The sequence below is a fragment of the Littorina saxatilis genome, linkage group LG14 (genome assembly GCF_037325665.1).
Source record: "Littorina saxatilis isolate snail1 linkage group LG14, US_GU_Lsax_2.0, whole genome shotgun sequence".
Taxonomy (NCBI): Eukaryota; Metazoa; Mollusca; class Gastropoda; order Littorinimorpha; family Littorinidae; genus Littorina; species Littorina saxatilis.
Window position 1 is genome coordinate 18,226,238 of NC_090258.1, and position 21,737 is coordinate 18,247,974.

Genomic DNA, 21,737 nt, shown 5'->3' on the forward strand with positions numbered 1-21,737 from the left:
TAGCGTTCTAAATGAAATGAGTTCAATCTGTCCGTTTTACCTTTTTGGTGCCATACAATTCATAAAGGTGTCGTCTATAAACATGCACAGTTTTAGACCTTCTTCGTTCTTTGGCTTGGGACTCCCACGTTCACTCATGTTTTTAGCACGAGTAGATTTTTTACGTGTATGACCGTTTTTACCCCGCCACACAAAACATGTACAGAAAGAATGAAAGGCCAGATGGAGAGAAGAAAGGAAAATACAAACCAAGCAGTAAAGAGTCAAGATATAGTTTCAACAGCATTCCTCGGTTTTATTCAAGAAAGAATTCAATATGAACTCAATAGACTCACTCTGGTTCACAAGTGAGTCAAAAACTACAAATCGGAAACAAAAATATAACAGCTATATTGTGTGTGTGTGTGTGTATGCACGCATACTGTACGAGTGTGCGTCTTCCACGTGTATTGTGGGTCACACTCATGCGTGCACACACACCCACAATAAATGTGTAAGCAGACCTGGGAACCCCTAAAATGCACCTGGAGTACTTAAAAAAAAAACTTGTGTATTTTACTAAACAGCTATAGCACTGCAAGACACTGTTGAAGAATTAATTTCCTATAGTTTGTTCCCTGCTTGTTTAAGTTACTGCAACACGGTGGCGTAGTGGTTAAGGCCCAATGAGCGGATTTTTTTACCGATCGTATTTTATGAAACTAAGCGTACAAAATACGGCCAAATCGTATGGGTTCCCAGGTCTGTGTAAGACTCAAACTCATGCACGCATGTACACACAGCCACAATACACATAGAAAACTCATGCATGCGTGCACACACATCCGGTCCACAATACATGTGGAAGACACACTCGTGCATGCATGCACATTCTGCCAATGCCCTGTTCAGGCCCAGTCATGGAGACTGTTTCCTAGAACAAAATCCCCAAAACCACAATGAGTTATTCGAACATGCAACCATGATCTGTCATATGCTTTGATTGGGGGCAGGTGGTTGGGGGTGGCAACAGCATAGAGATTGAAAATTATGCAGATGGACAAAAACATTTCAGTATACAGCATGGGACCTATGTCCTCAAAGCAATATATACGAGTGTCTTGCAGAGTACAAGCTTGAAGTCAAAAGTCACCTCACAAGAACATTTCCAAAAGGAAACAATAGCAGTCTGAAATCAACAAAACTGGAAGATTCTGTGGCCAGACTTTCTTTAGACTTGCGTGCACGAATCAACATCACCACATGACACCTCATAATTTCATAAAGAACATGGTTTGACTTTTTCTACTGAGCTTCAAGAATGTGCGAACTGTCAGGGAAGTAGGCCAGTATGACGTTTAAACAAAATAGCAACAAATACGTCATTAAGTTCACAAAACATTCCAAGGTACATGATTGTACAGTCCTATACCTGTGTGTGTTAAAAAAAAAAAAACAGAAATACTGTTATACTTGTTTGCAGTGAGCAATGTAGCTCAGGTCAAAACAGAAAGTGCAAAACATTATTTCCATAAAGACTCAGACCTGATTACCACCAAAATTTCCTGGTGTACAAATGAGGCTAAAAATGTGTACAATCAGAATTTTAAGGTGTACAATTCATTCTCGCGATACACACTGTGCTTTATTCCCCCCTCAAACCCCATTATTTAAAGACTGTAAATACATGTAAGAAAGAATTTGTGCTGAAAGTAAATTAAAACATTTTTGTGGAGAAAAAAAACCCCATACACTATTAGATATTTGAAAATGTGACACAAAACGAATGATAGAAAAACATAATTTTTATTTTTGACCTCTGAGGAAAATTTGCATCAGTTGCTGTCAGCAGTATTGAGTCAGCCCTTCATTTCTGTCACTGCACTGGTCAGTATTTTCTGGTCTCATACAGTCCTCTTTACACATTGCTTTCTAGGCTCACACAGTCCTCTTCAGACTTATATACCTTTTTTTTTTAAATTTTTTTTTTTTTAATATTTTTTTTTTTTTTTTTGCGTATGATTTTAATGTCTGGCGTATAATCGTACAGCGGTCTTCAATTTCGTAAGATTGTACGCAAATTTCGTACAGTAACCAGGTCTGAAGACTGCCAATGTAAATACATACCGTTTAGAAAGGATCTCTAAAGTCCAGTGTTGTGGAGTAAAATGAAAAATTGTGAGTTTGTGTAGTACACCTTAGATTAGTATTTTCCCAATGTATCATTTTTATAGACATCTTTCTTTATTTGGTGTTTAACGTCGTTTTCAACCACGAAGGTTATATCGCGACGGGGAAAGGGGGGAGAGGGGATAGAGCCACTTGTCAATTGTTTCTTGTTCACAAAAGCACTAATCAAAAATTTGCTCCAGGGGCTTGCAACGTAGAACAATATATTACCTTAATGGGAGAATGCAATTTCCCAGTACAAAGGACTTAACATTTCTTACATACTGCTTGACTAAAATCTTTACAAAAATTGACTATATTCTATACAAGAAAGGGTAAAAGGAGAAACAGAATCCGTCAGTCGCCTTTTACGACATGCTGGGGAGCATCGGGTAAATTCTTCCCCCTAACCCACAGGGGTATTTTTATAGACAGAAACGTTTTATTGTAAGACAGAAAAAGGCTTGGGCAGCTATTTCGCTAACCAATGATATCTCAACATATGTGAGTTATGAAAACATCTGACCTGCTTCGAAAACTTGTACACACTGTACAAAGCTCTTTATTTTTTTACATTCCTCATCACTTGTGAATTAATAGAACATCCAAACTGCTTCAAAAACTTATCAATCTTTTGCACTCAAAAACATACACATATTTAAGTAACTCGAAGGTCAAAGCCCTGATGACTCATTTGCTTCCACTTTTGGCTGTGACCCTGACCTACAAATTACCTTGACCTTGAAGGCTGACGTCAAGGTCAAACAAAACAGAATGACAAACGGGCACTGTCAACAGCAGCAACAGACCATAAAACTGACCTATTTTCTATGCAACCTTGACCTTTGAAGGACAACTGAAAGGGATGACACTTAAGTTTTTATCTTCAACAAAAATCACCTGAAGTTTCATGGTGATACAGCTTCATAGATTTCAGACGGACAAAACGGAAATATCCAACATCAAAAATTTCAAGATTTTATCAGGCAAAGTTATTAAACATCCTTTCGTCTATCTTGTGCCAAAATTTCCGAGCTTAATAACAACTGCAAATGTATCTAAAAATAAAAAAATATCCACTACATTTATAAAAATGTCTGTGCAGTTACCATGAACAAGTTTTATTTTTCCTACATAATTGTTTTCCAAAAGGCAAGTTTTCATATAGCAAATGCTATGCAAACCCAGTGCTAAAGAATGGATACCAAAATGTATGATTATTAATGCAATTATTTAATTCAAATTAAAACAAAATTGTAATAGTGCAAAATTGTCATTATCAAATGCATGTAAATGAAGTAATGTCCAAACTGATCTGTTTGCTGCCAAAATATACATATGATCATTTGAAAGTTGTTGAAACCTTTCAACTTATACCACAATTGACTGAATTTGATAAATTATTTTAAATATAACTTTACTTTTATGCTTGGTAACAACAGGGACATTCGGTAACTGCACGGACCCTTTGTTTTCGCATCAACCCCATTCGAGCAAAAAACACAGACATACGTTTAAAACTATCATTTTATATGTCTTAACTATATTTGTTGCTGTTTTCAAAGCACTGTATATTGTTTTGTGGTCTTGACTTAACAGATTGTTTTTTAAATTGCATTTTCTTCAATCATAGGTAACTGCATGGACATCTGGTAACAGCACAGACATTTTCTAGTAAAAGACATTGTGTTACTAGAAAACAAAGGGTTATTTTTGTTATGGAAATGAATTTTATATATCAGTAAAATGTTTTCGATAATTGGCCTGGTATGTAAAACGATTTTTTTTATATTGTTGTGCTTGTGTGAAACAGAACCAATAGCATACCATATATTATGCATAATTTCTTCCACGTGAAGATAAACATACAAGTCAACAGTTAACGCTCAATCGACAAGATTTTATTTAACCAAATTGGAGTTGAGGAGAATGGTGGTGGCAGGGAGGGGAGGGGAAGGCTGTGGCAGGATAATGGGGAAACAGAACAAAAAAGTATAGGCTCTTTCTTTGGCCCATTTTGTCGTTGTATCATGCCAAGTTTCTAGTGTTCATGGTCATCGTGAAAAGACAAACGTTAAAGCTGTCCACGAGAGAGACAGACGATGGAGAGCGAATACATAGGCATACTTTTTGCTTCGCAAGCGACTCAAAAAGTGTCAAATTTGGCCTTATTCCTGTATTTGTTTCTTTCATTGAACACCTTTGTCTTGACAAGTGTAATTTTCTCTTTCTCAGGCAAAGTAGAGTTTGAGAAAATTGTTCGGTTTTTTCCCTCTCCGCTCACCACCCTTGTCGCCATCATTTGGTGTGTTGACAGCACAGTTACCATCATTTGGTGTGTTGACCGCACAGTCGCCATCATTTGGTGTGTTGACAGCACAGTCGCCATCATTTGGTGTGTTGACCGCACAGTCGCCATCATTTGGTGTGTTGACCGCACAGTCGGCATCATTTGGTGTGGAGTCTTCTTCAATCCCCCCCACAGTATCGGCAGCGTTGTGTTTGGAATCTGCAACATAACAGAAAAATTCTTGGTCACATAATTTATAAACAATTTTACCCCCTTCACTGACCCAGCATGATAATTACTCGGTCCTCAGTGTGCTTCCGGTATGACTACAAGACGAGAAATTCTCCGGCCTATGAAATATGTACTTTCACTTTCTCCACACAGAGCATGCAAACATGGCACTGAAGGGGTTAAACAAAGTCATGACTTTATATCACATGGAACCACTTACAGATCCACAGTACCTTCACAGTAGGTTCACACATCTGCATTCTTCACAGACCAAGATTTTCTGATTGCTTTCTTTTCTTTCTTTATTTGGTGTTTAACGTCGTTTTCAACCACGAAGGTTATATCGCGACGAGGGAAAGGGGGGAGATGGGATAGGGGAAAGGGGGGAGATGGGATAGAGCCACTTGTTAATTGTTTCTTGTTCACAAAAGCACTAATCAAAAAATTGCTCCAGGGGCTTGCAACGTAGTATATGACCTTTCTGGGAGAATGCAAGTTTCCAGTACAAAGGACTAAACATTTCTTACATACTGCTTGACTAAAATCTTTACAAACATTGACTATATTCTATACAAGAACCATTTAACAAGGGTAAAAGGAGAAACAGAATCCGTTAGTCGCCTCTTACGACATGCGGGGGGCAGAGAAATAAGGATGTGGAAAAGAAGACTTTTGGTAAGTGAAATAAAGGTGATGGATCCAGTCAGGTAGAATTAAGACAACAAGAAAGGAACTGGAAAACTGCAGGGAATAGTAGGGAGAGTTTTCTTGGAAGGAAATATAGGTGAAAGGACTGGTAAGGCAGAAATAAGACAAAAGAAGAGAAGTAAAGGGGTGGGGTAGCTCTGTGGAAACATGATGGCGACCCCATGGGAGCTTTTCTGATTGCAAGAATCTGCTTTTGTGAAATGAAGTTTAGTCACATTCTTAGTCACATTCTGTCACTGTTGATTGGGTTTGTTTAACCACTCAAGTTTCAAGTTTTGTTTAAGGACTCGTAAGAGCCAAATCAAGACCCTCCTGCTTAAAAAATGTATGTCTAAGAATTAAACTTTTCCGAAGAGTTTCAGCACTAATTCAGTAGAAACTTCCATAATTCTGAAAACAAAGTCTTGAGAGAGTCACGATCATAAAACATATGTCATGCACCCAAAAGGTGAGCACATTCAAACAACTACAATGGCCAAGCCCTTCGGTGCTGTTCATGAAAATGGACAGAGAGGTCAGTCTTGGACTACGACTCAAGGACTGGCAGTCGTAGTCCAAGACTGACCTCTCAGTCCAACTTCATGAATTGCACCACGGATGACTCACTTGCTCTATTTGACGATACTGACATTGACATCACCCTGACCTTGAATAATTTAGGTCATTACAGCTCGTGGTTACTCAAAATGGTACACTAAAATGTTGAGCAGTTTGATGTTTCACATCAAACAAAACAAATATGGATAGCACCCTTACATTACCCAAACCCCATCCATGACCTTGACCTTGCAATGTCACATTTCTTTGGATATGATAGTCCAAGGAAAATGTTTGCCATGCTACAGCTGATAAAAACAAACAGCCACATGTGTTAGGGGCTACTGTGTGCTATTTGTCATGTGATCTGGTAATTAACCGGGCTGCTTTTGCCTGCTGCTTTGTCATGTGTGAGGCTGTAGCATCTGTGAGAAAGAGAAGGTAAAAGCATTCAGATTTTGTCTGAGACTACGCACATGCACACTCCCCCTAAACTTTAAAATGTGTCACGCTCACAGACCATCTGGGAAGCTAGGGGCCAGAAGATCAGTTGATAGAAAAATAGTCTGTTTACGGTATCCCGACCGACCCTATTCTTTACCCCCCACCCCTAAACTTGTTCCCCATTTTTGTTCAGAAGGAAAACAAAAATTGAAGCCTAAACAGGAAGGGTAAAGGGGCAATTGCTCATGTTAAAGGCACAGTAAGCATACCTGTCAAGCTCTTGTGGACTCTCACCATAAGATTTTGCTCACAAAACCATAAGTTTGCACCAAAAAGCATAAGACAACATGCAAAATTGCAGAAGTCGTTAGATTAATCACCACAAGAACTAAATACATGCACACACACACACACAAAAGAAATCAGCCTTATTTCACACAAAAGAAAAACACACTTTTCTCAACACTGAACTGCACTGTTTTGTGTCATTTTGAAATGCAAAGCATGTTTAAATGTAAATTGTACCGAGAATCACCTAAATTGTACAAAGACAGTACGTACACTTCCAACCAGACACACATTTAGTGATTTACACCGTACCCCTCACAAAATGTTACCAGAATGCACAAAAACACCACATGATAGTAAAGGCACAAGACAAGTGTGTTTTAACAACACTCATTCATTGAGCACACTCACAGTGATTCAATCATGAATGGAAACCCCCACCACAATGTTTAAAAGAGAACATTTTAGCCAAACAGAATATGTAAAACACACAAGTTACAAGCCAGAAACTCATGTGTGTCTCAGCAATCAGGGACAAATACCAGATCAACAAAAATATGACATGTAAATGCTTTAGTTTGAGGTCGCGCATGTTCTAAAAACAAGTCGTATAATGATCGGTTGTGACAACCATCCGGTGCCAACTTTCGCTCTCTGCCTCTTCGAAAATGCATCATAACGCCCTTATTTTTATTTATATGGCTTCACACTTGGTACAACGTGAGAAAATATTGTGTAGATCATAGAAAAAAAATATTACATCTAAATTGCTTTGGTTTGAGGTCGCGTGTGTTCTAAAATCAAGTCCGACATGATCGGATGTGACAGGAATCCGGCTACTTTCACTTTCGATCGTTAGCTCTTCAAAAATGCATCACAACTCCCTTAGTTTCATTTCTATGGCTTAAAACTGCGCACAACGTGAGAAAATACCTTGAAGATACCGAGAACAACAACTATAGTACATGTAACTGCTTTAATTTGAGGTCGCGTGTGGTCAAGCATGTGTGGTTGTTTAGGTGTAATCAGCCACATATACTTCTGGCAGAAGTACAAAGCTCTTTTGCGTGCCACAGAGGGACACAGGGGTTGGACATGGATACCATTTTTGATTCATTACATAAAGTTGACCAGTGCCTGTCCTGTAAGCCAAGTCCATTGTTCTAGCTACTACGCTACCAGATCCACATTGGTTGAGATAAGACAGAATTATAATGAAGTGTCTTTGACTTTGAGGAGAAACCTAGTTTTCTCTTTTTTAGTTTTAATGGGTATCTCCAGGTTGTTCAAAGACAGGCAATGCAAACTAGCGCTTGTAATATTGTTCCATGCACACTCCTGCCCCCCTGATGGAAATACTGTATTCAAAAGTGAGGAAACTTATTCTCTACTTTTCCATTTTTCTTTTGCTTTTGCCGCAAGGATCTAACAATGTAATGTCAAATCCTAACTGTGAACACTCCTAAAACGAACAAATTACAAACACATTCTGCAGTAATGTGAATATTTCTGACTGCATATATCAAAACAAAGTAGCACGGATCTTACCTTCCGTGTCAACCCCCTTCCTTCCAGCTCGACCAGCCATCTGTTTGTAGGAAAGGGTGTCCATAGCACGGCCACCAAACATGGGTGACCTCACGATCACACGTCGGGCAGGTAAGTTGACCCCTGAAGACAAGGTAGACGTGGCCACCAGAATCTTCAGTAGACCTTGTCGGAACGCTCCTTCAACGATGTCACGCTCGTCAAACGTCAGACCTGGAAAGAGATTCTGGCATATCAAGCAAGTTTGTGTCAAATGGCACAGAATCTTCTGTGAGAAAGTTTTAAAATACTGTTGATCACGTTCTCAACTTGCCTCAATTTCATATGTTTAAAATAACATTCAGAAAATCAAGCATAGAGACAGGAAAGGTTAAATCGTTGGAATGTCTATTTCAGGACAAAAAACAAACAACCACTCACAACTTTGACCTATGGGCCTTTTGTGGACTGACAAAAGACACAACAGACAAAAAATAACTGATGCTGTTACTTATTTCAAAATGTGACTGGGATGACTTCAAGATGGTCAAAGCAAAGAGAGAAACAAACCCTATTAACAGCTGCTATAGGGCTAATCTCCCTCATCATCACCACACATATAAAGAAGTAGACATGTGTTTATAACTGCTGCTGTACCTGCGTGGTGGTAAGCCACTCCGTACTGAATGACTTTGCCCAGCATAGGGTCCACACCCACAGCACTGCGTCCCAGTTGTTCCAGGACGTTGCGCAGAGCTCCCTGGTCGATGGGTAGTCGTGTCATCTCTGAGGCCTTCACAAAACCTACAACATAAAACAGTCATACATTGATGGAGAAATACCATGGGCAGCAAGCTCGGCAGTATTTGTTTGTTTGTTTGTTTGTTTGTTTGCTTAACGCCCAGCCGACCACGAAGGGCCATATCAGGGCGGTGCTGCTTTGACATATAACGTGCGCCACTCACAAGACAGAAGTCGCAGCACAGGCTTCATGTCTCACCCAGTCACAGTATTCTGACACCGGACCAACCAGTCCTAGCACTAACCCCATAATGTCAGACGCCAGGCAGAGCAGCCACTAAATTGCCAATTTTAAAGTCTTAGGTATGACCCGGCCGGGGTTCGAACCCACGACCTCCCGATCACGGGGCGGATGCCTTACCACTAGGCCAACCGTGCCGGTAGCTCGGCAGTATACTTTTTAATAGAACATAGTTTTGCAGAGCCGCCTGCCAATGAACAGTCGAGTCATATCTAATGCCTTTAGAAAGCCTAGAATGTGGGATACACACAAACACATACTGGAGGTAAGCGACAATGATTAATCAGGAGATATAACGAGATGACAGACAAACATTAACACATAACAACAACAACAAATCACAAACCGAGAGAGAAATGTCAAGGTGATTTTCTGCAGCAAGCTTCATGGTAGAGTTCCTTTAACTCTTTCTACCTCTTCTAATTCTTCTCATTTCCTTACACATTGTCTGTCAGTGTCAGTCAGTAAGTCAATCTATAACAAGAAGAGCAAACGCTCGATCGAGTCACTTTCGCAGTTCTGAATATTATATGAGGCATCAGATGGACAGGAAGAAATTGCTATTCACAACACAATGAGTCACGTTCACATAAAATTTGAGCCCGGTCACTTTTATAGTTTCCGAGAAAAGCCCAACGTTAAGTTGTGTGTTGCCGAACAGAAAAGGCTAGTTATCTCCCTTGTTTTTCTGATAACGTTCGTAAAAGGCTACAGATGTAAATACTTTGATGTAAAGAATAATCCTACAAAGTTTCAATCACATCCGATGAACTTTGTCAAAGATATAAAATGTCTAATTTTTCCTTTGACGCTGACCTGTGACCTTGAAAAAGGTCAAAGGTCAACGAAACCATCGTTAAAGTGTAGAGGTCATTGGAGGTCACGACTAAACAAAATATGAGCCCGATCGCTTTGATAGTTTCCTGTCAAAGATATAAAATGTCTAATTTTTCCTTTGACGCTGACCTGTGACCTTGAAAAAGGTCAAAGGTCAACGAAACCATCGTTAAAGTGTAGAGGTCATTGGAGGTCACGACTAAACAAAATATGAGCCCGATCGCTTTGATAGTTTCCGAGAAAAGTCCAACGTTAAGGTGGTGTCTACGGACGGACGGCCGGCCGGACAGACTAACACTGACCGATTACATAGAGTCACTTTTTCTCAAGTGACTCAAAAAGTATAAATCAATCCAACAAGCCAGTCTTTAATGATTCCTTCATGTGGAAAACAAATCACTCTGCAATAATTCCTTCAAATTAATCGATGTACCAGATAGCAAAACTCTCCCGCACAAGGTATCTCTGTTTTGACTGCTCCCATTCCTTCCGCTTTCGTTTGTTTGGTTTGTTGTGGGTGCTTGTTTTGTTTGTAGCCTCCTGTGAAAGAAATGATGACTCACCAGTTTCTCCTGTGTAAGCTGCCAGAGCTGCAGGGTTCTTCATCATGCCATACAACTCCCTGGCAATCTTCTCCGCCATTTTCTCACACCACACTTTGGTCGGGCAGAAGATCAAGACAGCATGGCCGTCCAGTATGGTCTCCAGGCACAGTGGAATGATGTGATCCTCATCACCTTTAAATGAGAAATGAATGCTGAAATTGTTTGTAAGGAGCTCAGTTAAGTGCGATATGCTACCTGCCCCCCATGCTAACTTCACAAGACAAATGTATGGCAAAATGTAGAAGTCCTCTGATGACAAGTTGTGAAACACAACTGCTCAAAGGAAAGGATCAAAGCTGTTTCAAAGTTCATTATTTTACTTTCCTTATCATTCCTGCTGTCTTGTTGTTTCTCAGTGGGGTATTTTCTCTCACTTTTCCTGGCAAATGAGTGTGTGCGTGCAATGTGTCAAAATCTGTCCCTGCATGAAAGCAGGAACAAATAAACTGACTCCAAAGAAAGAGGCAGGGGTCCAGAGGCCGCCCAGGTCTGGGCATTTTAAAGGTGATTTTGTGGCCTCTCCTCGCTGGTAAAGGCCAAAAAAACATCACTTTCCGGATTTCCGTCCATGTGAAAGTGGGAATCCCCATACCATACCTTGAAAAGTAGCCTTGACCTCAATGTCCCTGACCTTGGTCATGGCCTGGTCGTAGATGGTGGTGCCGACCTTGATGTGCTCGGTGAGTGGGACGGGGCGAAAGTCGGTGTGGAACAGGTTGGCGTCTAACCATGTAGCCAGAAGATCAAGGTTGGGAAGGGTGGCGCTCATGCCGATCACTTGAATTGGATGCTTACTTGTCTCTTTTGATCTGGAAGTTAAGATGAGTTCAATTTTCAGCTGGACATTCACTTACCAAGTGATGCTCATGAGAATATAAACTAAAAGGAATGTGAAATGATAGAGAGTAGCTGGATAATCAGACCGAAGGACGTTCACTTACCAAGTGATTCTCATGAGAATATGAACTAAAAGGAATGATTGAAAATATCTACATAATTAAACAGAAGAAAAATCACCAACAAGACAATCCCATTCCCATTCAGGAAGGGGAAGAAAAAAAAGAATTGACAAAGAACTACAAAGTAAAATAATCTAGCAAATAAAAAGAGAGACATAACTGCATTCAGAATCATTATGCTCAAAATACTGTCCCAGCAAAACCTACAACTGACTCCGAAGCACAAAAAGACAGCACAGTTTTGATACAGCTTGTCTTGCTGCTTGTCAAATCAGAAATAATTTCAAGATGAATGAAGTCAATACAGAAGCCTGCCACAGATACACACCTGCGCGCCATGTAGCAAATTTTGGTCAGCAAGAGTTCCAGCAGGTACCCCCTGTTTGAGTCGCCCACCATGTGCAGCTCGTCAATGACCACAACACCTGCAAATAGTCAATCTACTTTAAAGGTATGACTGACCACAGAATCATATGACTTATTACACTCAATTTTCCTTCAGTCTTGAACGGCTATTTTCATTGACTGAATTTGTTCTATACTAAATGCTCCAACCAAATCAAACTATCTGACAGTTTTACAGAATCATTACAAATGCAGGGCAAACTTTTTATTCGGGCCAGAAAGTGTTGATGCATGAAACTCCAAAATGACTTGTCAGTCTGGCTATTTGTTACGGTTGAATAGACTGGCTCATTGAGTTTAAAAATGACCCATTAATTTATGATAAATTAGCCAGGCTACCTTTGTGCTATATTTGGCCTTATCCGTTCATGTATGTTTTTGTTTGTTTTGTTTTTGACAAAACAACAAAATTGGAACTATTAACCTATACACATGTATTCCTCTGGACTTTTAATTTCCTGCAGTTTGCTTGTCCTGAATAATGACTGTCAACATACCTAACAGGTCAATTCTATTCTCCTCCATAAGCCTGTTCACCTAGCTGTTGCCTTTCTCTATGTTGTTTACTCACAAAACTATACATTTGGATCTAATTACTCATAGTCATACACATGTTAACCTGTTTCATTCTTAGAAGTTTGCTTGGCCTAAATTTGGAATAATGACTGTCAACCTACCTAACTCGTCAATTCTATTCTCCTCCATAAGCCTGTTAACCAGGCCGTTGCCTTTCTCAATGGTACACACGGCCACATCTAGACTGTGAAACCCTCCCGCAGGGCTGTGACTCCCCATGAAGCCTCCCACACGCACTCCCGCATCTTGGTACAGGCGCTGGAGCGAGATCATCTTTTCTCGCGTGACAGAGACAAAGGGGAGGATGAAGAGAGCTTTGCGACGCGTTTCTAGCACTCTCTTCAGCATGAGGAGTTCCGCCACCATGGTCTTGCCGGCGCTTGTGGGCGCTGAGTAGACCAGGTTGCCACCACCTGTAACAGTCCGCATATTGTTTATTCACCAACAGTCTTATACTTATAACAACGCACAAAACTTAGCCATCACACCAGGGCTGAGGTGAATGAGAAAGTAACCAACCGGGTGGGAGCCAGCCGCGGTGTTGGATTGGTTGAAATTGAGGTTTGTTGTGATTTCAACCAATCAGACCCTGCTGTTTGTTCTCATTCTTTTGTTAGGCACCCATTTCGCTTGGTGCACCTCGGTCCAGAGCACCACAACTGTCTCAGGAGATAACTTTTTTCTTTTTTTATCAGATGATATCTTACACAAATTAATAATACATGTACAAACTATAAGCATCGTCCAAAGGATAGATGCAGAATTTGATTATGGTGCAAATGAAATCGACAAATTCCAGCCCTCGTCATTGGAAACAGTTGCAAAACACTTGACAAAGAGCTGAACAATTGTTCGTTGACGTTCTGTTTCATCACACAGCCCTGAAAGTCCAACAAATGGTGTACTCCTCTTTGGCTAGTGATTCTGAAAATGTACTAGCCAGAGTCAGAGAGCTAACGTTACTAGCTAAACCAACAATTTGTTTCAGCAACTTTACTTGCATTTGGCGAGTAGATGAACATTTCTACTCGCAAGATACATGTTTCTACTTGCCATGGCGAGTAAAATACTCGCCACTTTCTGGCCTGATTCCAGCTGCTTCACCTAAAGAGTGCACCAAGAAAGTGAAACTGAGACTGAGAGGGACTTAACTTATATTCTCTGTAAATTGAACAGTCAGAATCTGACATGGTAGCTCTGCGTCAACTCTCAGGATGTGAAAGAACTTCAGGATGAAAATTCATCTCCATAATTATTATAAAGCTACAGTACATGCTCTCGTTATGTGTCTTACACTCAGCAGTAAAGACACAAAAGTAGTTACTTCACCAAACTTACTCAGCACTTTCCCAGTGGTAAGACACTGAGCCTGCCATGGAAACATGGCTGTGATTCCCTGACTGTGGTACGCTTCCAGAACAGGTCCTGGCAGTCCCCATGACGACAAGGAAAGACTTTCTGTAACAGCAAAAAAGACATTCTCAGATAAACACCTTTTAAATTGTCATAATAATGTGGCACCGTATCCTTACAACAACAAGGGTGTATTTTTTTACTTGAAAAATAAATGGTAAAATAAATAAATAATATATTTTGAAAACTTCTCTGCAGTTACTTATATAGATCTGTGCAGTTACCCGACTGGTTTGTGCAGTTACCAGTGATTTTCATCAGGTCAAGGTGAAGGATGTTTAGCTTAACAGTTCTGTGCAGTTACTGGGGTTTTCCATTACACTAATTAACAAAAACATTTTGAATAATTTGCATTTTAATCGCCCATAGATTTACTTTCACATGGCGTCAAGGACGCCATGTTTTTTTGATGACAGGGAGTGATTATTATTTGAAAATAACGAATTCGTCTGTGCAGTTACTTTCTGTGCAGTTACCTGCCAGATAAGTAACTGCATGGACCTATTTAGTAACTGCACTGAGACATCATGGTAACTGCACTGAAATGCTTGTAGATTGCATGCCATTTTTATTCTATATTCTGTATTATGGACAGCCAATTATACAAAAGGGATGGAAAACCAACCAGCATAAATATAGGTATTATATATATAGAGTCTTATTCAAAATAAAGTAATTTACTTTACTCAGGAACTGCTACAAGTTTCCTGGTAACTGCACTGACGAGTCAGGTAACTGTACAGATCTATTTTAGTAACTGCAGAGAATTTGTCAAAATATGTTTTTTATTTATTTTACTTTTTTTTTCAAGTGACAAAAAATACACACTGTTTGTTGTAAGAATGAGGTGCCACATTATTATCTTGTTTTCTGAGATCTTATAACAATAATACAAGAAGAAGAGCATTTTGTAAAGAAAAACACATTTGAAAAGCAGGGAGCATTCCGTTTTTATTGCGTATGTTGGTTCCTGGTAACTGCAAGGACAAAAACCTCTTGGACATGCAATTTTTACTTTTCAAAAATTGGGAGAACAAAACTACTGATTGTATCGATATTTTGTTTTTGTTATCTTGAGATAATGACGGGATAAACATAAACCACTAAACAAAATGATTAAAAAAAATTGTTTGTGCGTTTTACAGAGGTGTGAAATTTTGCTAATGTCGAAGGGACATGCATTTTGACCCCCCCTTACACATGATAACTTACTATAATTAACAGAAAAATACAATAAAACGGGCAAATGAATATACTTTAAGGTCCGGAGGACATTGAACTTAAGCACTTCCAATTTTCAGATAAGTAGGATGAACATTTTTGAATTTATAAAATTTTAAAGTCAAAAGACAGGTTTTTTATGCATTTTTTGAAAAAGTCCCGTATACACTCCGAGTGCGTATAGCCAGTGTGAACCAACTATGGGTCTTCTGGGGACTATAATAATAAGGATTTGCATGTTCAGATATCGTCTCATATCAGGGTTTAGCCGGGAAGAAAAAGACAATGGGACATTTGTCCCCCTAAAACAAATTCTGATGGGACTTTACATAGTCGAAGGCAAAACGCACAAATTAAGCAGGCTAGGCGGTCCGAAAATGCTTTTGTCGAAAGATGCAAAATAGTGATATTTAGTGCCATATGATGATATGAGAATTTTCCAGTGTATCCGGTTAGTGTGTGTGTGTGTGTTTGTCTGTGTTTGGATCGATATCGCTTCTGTTGACAGTTTTCACAGAGGTAATCGCGCAAGCACAGATAGTTCACAGAATTGATTGAATACTAATGAATTACATTTTAAAAGCAAATCACATTGCATTTTACAAACTCACAAGTTGCTCGGCTTGGCGCGCGTTTTTGCCTAGCTCATTCCAAACATTGTACTCCCGTGAAAAGTGTGCATGGGGTGGCGCAGTAAACTCTTTGACGCACTGGAGGGACATTTTGAGATGTTATGCGCCAATGGCGCAAGAGTAAATGAAACCATGTATCATATAACGAATAGATAATACAGCAGCGTAAATATTATATTGCCATGAACAAAGACTTTACATCATCAGCCACAGTCAGAAATATCACAAGAAACAGCCAGTGCTTTACTGTGGAGTGTACTAAAACACCAGTGTACAGGCTTGAGAGCAGACGGAGGCGAGCGAGACTAACAACCTTCTACAAAGTCCACCACGGCCTTGTCGCAGTGAAGAGCCCACCCAAGTGCACGACTAGGCAGATCCACGCTCTATCCTACGAAATCCCCCACTCTAGGACAGCCTACAGGCAGAAAACATTCTTCCTGCGCACCATTCCAGAGTGGAACCGCCTGCCTGTAGAAACTGCTACAGCGCCATCCTTTCAGGCCAGGCTGGCAACTCTCCACTGACCCACCACCCCCAACCTCCCCCCCCCCCCCCCCCCCCCCCGCTGAACTTCTTCATAACTCCACCCCTGACCAAGCAATAGACCGGAACCACCATCACCCAAGCGTAGCAGATTCATCACCATGCTGATGCTGGCTACCTACCACCAAGAAAGAAAGAAAACAGGCACTCTTTTTTTCACAAGAACAGTTATTCACTTATTGACTGGAACAACCTTGATGACAACACGATCCAGTCGTCAACGGTCAACGAGTTCAGAGGAAAACTGCTAACCGCTGATTAAAACACCAAGTGCTCTCCCCAACTTATCCGCCAACGAATATTCCCAAGTTTGGGACCTGTTCAGGCTGTTGGCGTAATACATCAAGTGTATCAAGATCAAGATGATTCTAGAATTTCTATACCCATAGATCTACGACCGGTTTTAAAGCGTAAACGTTGACACGATTCAACCCTTGCTTACACGGAAAATGTACCCTTGGATGATTACTCTGCACTAAATTTCAGGCAAAAATACATCAATCAAAATACTTACATTTCATATTCCTCGCTCATGTCGTCGCTTTCATCTTGGAGCAACAGCGTGGGGTCCAAGTCGGCCATGATGATGACGTAAGACTTCTTCAGCACCGCACACAATGATAGTTACGCGTTTTAAAATTCGTCTGAAATTAGTCAAAGCGATTCCAGACGCTTCCATTTATATCTAGTAGCTTCTTGATTTAAAAGAGTTAACAAAATTGAATACTTGTAATTTAGAATACCAGAGTTCTAATTTTCGGAAAAAAAATGCCATCTCGATCTCCCTCTTGCTTCAATGACGAAAGTGCATATGGCTACCACTGATCTAAACAAACTGTTGCATACTAACGAAATGGCACAGCATGTTGAACATGCAAAGTTAGAATCTTGACTGTGGCCAGAGCATGTAGTGCACAATTTGATGAAAACAATCCTCCCCAATAATTAATTATTTTGATAATTAATGTTGTCGCCGTAACGGTAGCATTTACGGAAGTCTCCCCAATGAAAACAAAATTGAAGGGCATATATCTCTATTATAATGGATCCAAGAACAGCTCCAAACTGTTTCCCGGTTTGTTCATGGGAAGGGGTTCGCGATGGCGCAGTGGATAGGGGAATATCAAGACAAGGGAGGCAAATGGGGGCTGAAACAATAGGGCGACGCGTTTTTCGTCGCCCTATCACCTAAGTACATAATTTTCATATATTAGGGCGACACAAGTTCGCCCCAACTCCCATTTGTATAAGTATATATATATATCTGTTTCGCATTCTGTCTGTACCGTTGCGATATAACCTTGAATGGTTGAAAACGACGTTAAACACCAAATAAAGAAAGAAAGAAAGAATTCTGTCTGTATGTCTATCTGTATATCTCGCCCCCCAAGACACAAACTCTCTCACGCTTATGATCAGATTTGAAATTGTTTCGGCTTTCGACAGGAGCAATGGCCGGCGAGTTGAAGTCGGGACCAGCTAATTCTCCCTTTCATCTTGGATCACTGCAAGGTGGCCTCGCCTCCCCTCTGTTATTTTTAGATTACTTAGTGCATGGATCGAAGCATCGTCCATTTTTGTCAAGCGATTAAGTGGATCGATCACAAGCAACGAAACTGACCGAGCGACGCACTGGATATCATAACTTTACTATAAACTGGCTGCGATAGGTACTTGTGGACTTTCGCGAAGAAGAGAGAGAGATGGAGAGAGAGAGAGAGGGAGAGAGAGATAGAGAGAGAAAGAGAGATAGAGAGGGAGAGAGGGAGAGTGTGTGAGAGAGAGAGAGTGAGAGAGAGAAAGGGGGGGGGTGTGTGTCAGGGTAAACAATGGAATATAAAAGAAAGAGAGAGAGAGAGAGAAAGAGAGAGAGAAAGAGAGAGAGAGAAAGAGAGAGAAAGAGAGAGAAAGAGAGAGAGAAAGAGAGAGAGATAGACATATCGACAGACTAATAGGCAGACAGACAAACAGACAAAGACATATAACAGAAAATGAGAGTATTTTACGCCCAATGTGAGTTTGTGTGTGTGTGTGTGTGTGTGAGTATATATATGTGTGTGTGTGTGTGTGTGTGTGTGTGTGTGTGTGTGTGTGTGTGTGTGTGTGTGTGTGTGTGTGTGTGTGTGTGTGTGTGTGTGCTGCACCTGCAGTTGTGATTATGCTAAATGTGTGTGAACTAGTGTACAGTTACACGTTTTCTCCACTTCACGTCAGGCATTGGAAGTACCCAGCAAGTTTAATCTCTTAATTTACTTGTTTTAGATAACAAACCTGGTAACAAAACGTTACCTTACACTTAAAAGTATTACCAATCGCTCTCTCTCTCTCTCTCTCTCTCTCTCTCTCTCTCTCTCTCTCTCTCTCTCTCTCTCTCTCTCTCTCTCTCCCACTCTCTTATTGTCTGTCTCTCTGTCTCTCTCTGTATGTCTGCCTGTCTGTCTGTCTTTCTCTCTATCTCGCTCTCTCTCTATCCGTCTGTCTCTCTCTCTCCTCTCTTTCTGTCTCTCTCTCACTCTCTCTCTCCCTCTACCCCCCCCCCCCCCCCCCCATTATCACCCTCTCTCTTTTTCACTGTTGCTCTTTTGTTTCCCTACCGTTCGCGAACTTCCTATTTCTCGCGTATGTAGATCTACATTTCATACTTGAATCATCTTCCAAAGTTATTCTGGACGAAAGGTATTGCGATTTGAAGATAATGAATATATAATGAGGCCAGAAACAATTTCAAAGCAATCACTACAACAACAAAATGAAGTAAAAAAAAAAAATGTGCCTTGCTTGACAACAATACACATTTTGGTTATGCACAGCAGAAAGAACATAGATCAAAGTGTGTCGAAGTGACAAAACCCGAAAACACACCAGACGACTATTGTTTGCTAATTTCCATGGGGTTTGCTTAAATAATAATAATATGGGAGATTTATAGAGCGCTTGACGTTCTCTAAGCGCTTTACAATGAATAATGGTGAGAGGTCAAGGCAGGTGAGGTAGCCCCCGCACGTTGAACATCTCTCATGCTGGATATTTTCGTGTTTCTATAACACACCGAACTCTGACATGGATTGTAGGATCTTTTCCGTGCGCATTTGGTCTTGTGCTTGCGTGTACACACAAAGGGGGTTAAGTCTAGGTCTGCACATAAGTTGACCTGGGAGATCGGAAAAATCTCCATTTTCAACCCACCAGGCGGCAGCAACCGAGACTCGAACACACGACCTTCCGATTAGCGCCCGTCTAACCTTAAAATGTCATTTAAAACGTACGTATCTGTATCTACGATTCAGTGATGGACATCTGTGATTCGTGCTCAGATATTCCAAGATTCCACACACTACACATGCTTCAAGTGTGTTAATTTCAAACAACAATTCTACTGTTCTTATTTAGTGTTAAGAGTGCTCGAATTCAGATGTTGTAACGTGTTTTTTTCCATGTCTATGATACTGAATTTGCATCCTTTGTCGGTATATATTTTGGGGATTCTATATCTATCTTATTCCATTTTAAAACTGTAATGTCAAGAAGGCAGTCTGACATAGTTTTTCCTCACATTATTGAGGAGCCAACAAGAATAAAAACTAAAACAGCCGGAATGAATACGTTTGCAATTGAATAAGACTGTCACGGGTTGGTGTGGCAATCGTATAACGGGAGCTACTTTCCTACATAGGTAAGTGTTTTTCTAGCAATGTCTGGCCAGATAAGAAGTTTGATTATGTACAGAGAAAGACGGGGGAAATTTAGACAGACAACACAGATGCAGGCTCGCAGTAGCAACAAGGTCTAAAAACACAGCGGACGATAATAACAGGTGAAACTTTGCCAGTATTTGCACAACATTTACATGTCAAAACGTTTACCCCTACTTTCCAACGTATGTGCAGTCGCCTTTTATTTCATTTTGGAGAGAGAGTGAGAATGTGGGCTGACGCTGGTTTTAATTTCCAAGTTGGGAAACTCGACAGCAAACATTCACAGAAGGTGTTTTTTTTCATTTGTTCACAAACTTTCACTCGTACCATGTGTCTTCTTGCCCTTGTCATATTTTGGTCATTCGTTCTTAAAGGCATCCTTATTGGCTTAGTGTTTACACTTTGTTCACGGGAAACTTGACAGCAATCATTTATAAGAGTTTTTCATTTGGTCACAAACAGGTGTCCTTTTCTCTTCTTCTCCTTCTGTCATTCGTTCTCAAAGGTGTCTTTAAGCAAATTCTGAGGGCATGCAGTCACTTCTATATTTATTTCCGTATCACACGACATATCCTTTCCCCTCTCTTGGCGATGAGATGAGCCGAGCAGTGCCTTTAAGGGGTCACGTTTGTTCATAAGCGCAAACCGGTCCGTAGCCCTCGCCTAGGGAGTTGTAAGGTTTTCTTTTTAGTGTCACCGTCTGTTTAGAAACTTTCTCAAATGTCTGGGAGGAGAGCCAGTGACTGCTAATTTGTCCAAATGGATATTCCTCGGCACGCCGAAGCGTTTGTGCTTCTACTTATCGCTTTAACTCAGAGCGGGAATTAATACATTTCCTTTGCGAAGTCCTTCCTAGGGAGGTGTCGAAGGTGTAGGACTATAGCCTACTGAAGTGCTGAGTCAGAGTTTCTAGGTTTGAGTTTATTTGTATGGTTTTGTCTTGTCTTGCTTTGTTTTGAATCCCCAAAAGCAAGAATGGTAGGTTATTGAAACGTTTAAATTATGACAACACAAAACATTACAGTCACTAGAACTTTGACCCAATGGTCTTTAACAGTGGACAGACAGATAAACACGTATGATACAAACAATGAACTTAGCTGGGAAAGTCTTCCATGTCGCTATAGCCGGTCAATGATCAATGACAAATATGGAGAACAGATTGCTTTGTTTTGCTATTTTCTCAAAGGATGACACACACAGGATTATTTAATACTAAACAATCTGTATTGATAGAAATCTGATTTTAGCACAAAGAAATAAAGAATCCTAAAGCACACACGTTGCGCATGGGAGCACATGAAGCTCTTTACTAAAGTATACAAACAATGAACTTAGCTGGGAAAGTCTTCCATGTCGCTATAGCCGGTCAATGATCAATGACAAATATGGAGAACAGATTGCTTTGTTTTGCTATTTTCCGGACTTACTCGCCTCTCTTGCTGTCTTGTATCTCGGTTTTTTGTTTTGCTTTTTAAACTTGTTTTATGAATGATTTTGCTGGTGCCACAATGCTAGCTGTTTGCTGTAGTTATTTTGCCTTTGTCGTTCTTGAGCCTCCGCTGCCGTTTTCGCATCAAGTGTTTGCAACGTAGCTCAAAGGATGACACACACAGGATTATTTAATACTAAA

The 21,737-nt window shown here is 40.3% G+C and overlaps 2 protein-coding genes across 2 annotated transcripts in view; one reads left to right on the forward strand and one right to left on the reverse strand.

The window, feature by feature from the left end:
* The window catches only part of LOC138947273 (sonic hedgehog protein-like), a 102,854-nt gene that overhangs the window by 44,823 nt on the left and 36,294 nt on the right, over positions 1-21,737 (forward strand). The window lies entirely within an intron of this gene.
* On the reverse strand, positions 272-14,093 carry LOC138947272 (DNA polymerase theta-like). The gene is made up of 8 exons (XM_070318714.1): positions 13,936-14,093; positions 12,699-13,010; positions 11,945-12,041; positions 11,255-11,466; positions 10,616-10,789; positions 8,831-8,977; positions 8,195-8,407; positions 272-4,657 (listed from the first exon to the last, which is right to left on the reverse strand). The coding sequence occupies exons 1-8, from the start codon at positions 13,979-13,981 to the stop codon at positions 4,380-4,382; spliced, it is 1,479 nt and encodes a 492-aa protein (XP_070174815.1). The 5' UTR covers positions 13,982-14,093; the 3' UTR covers positions 272-4,379.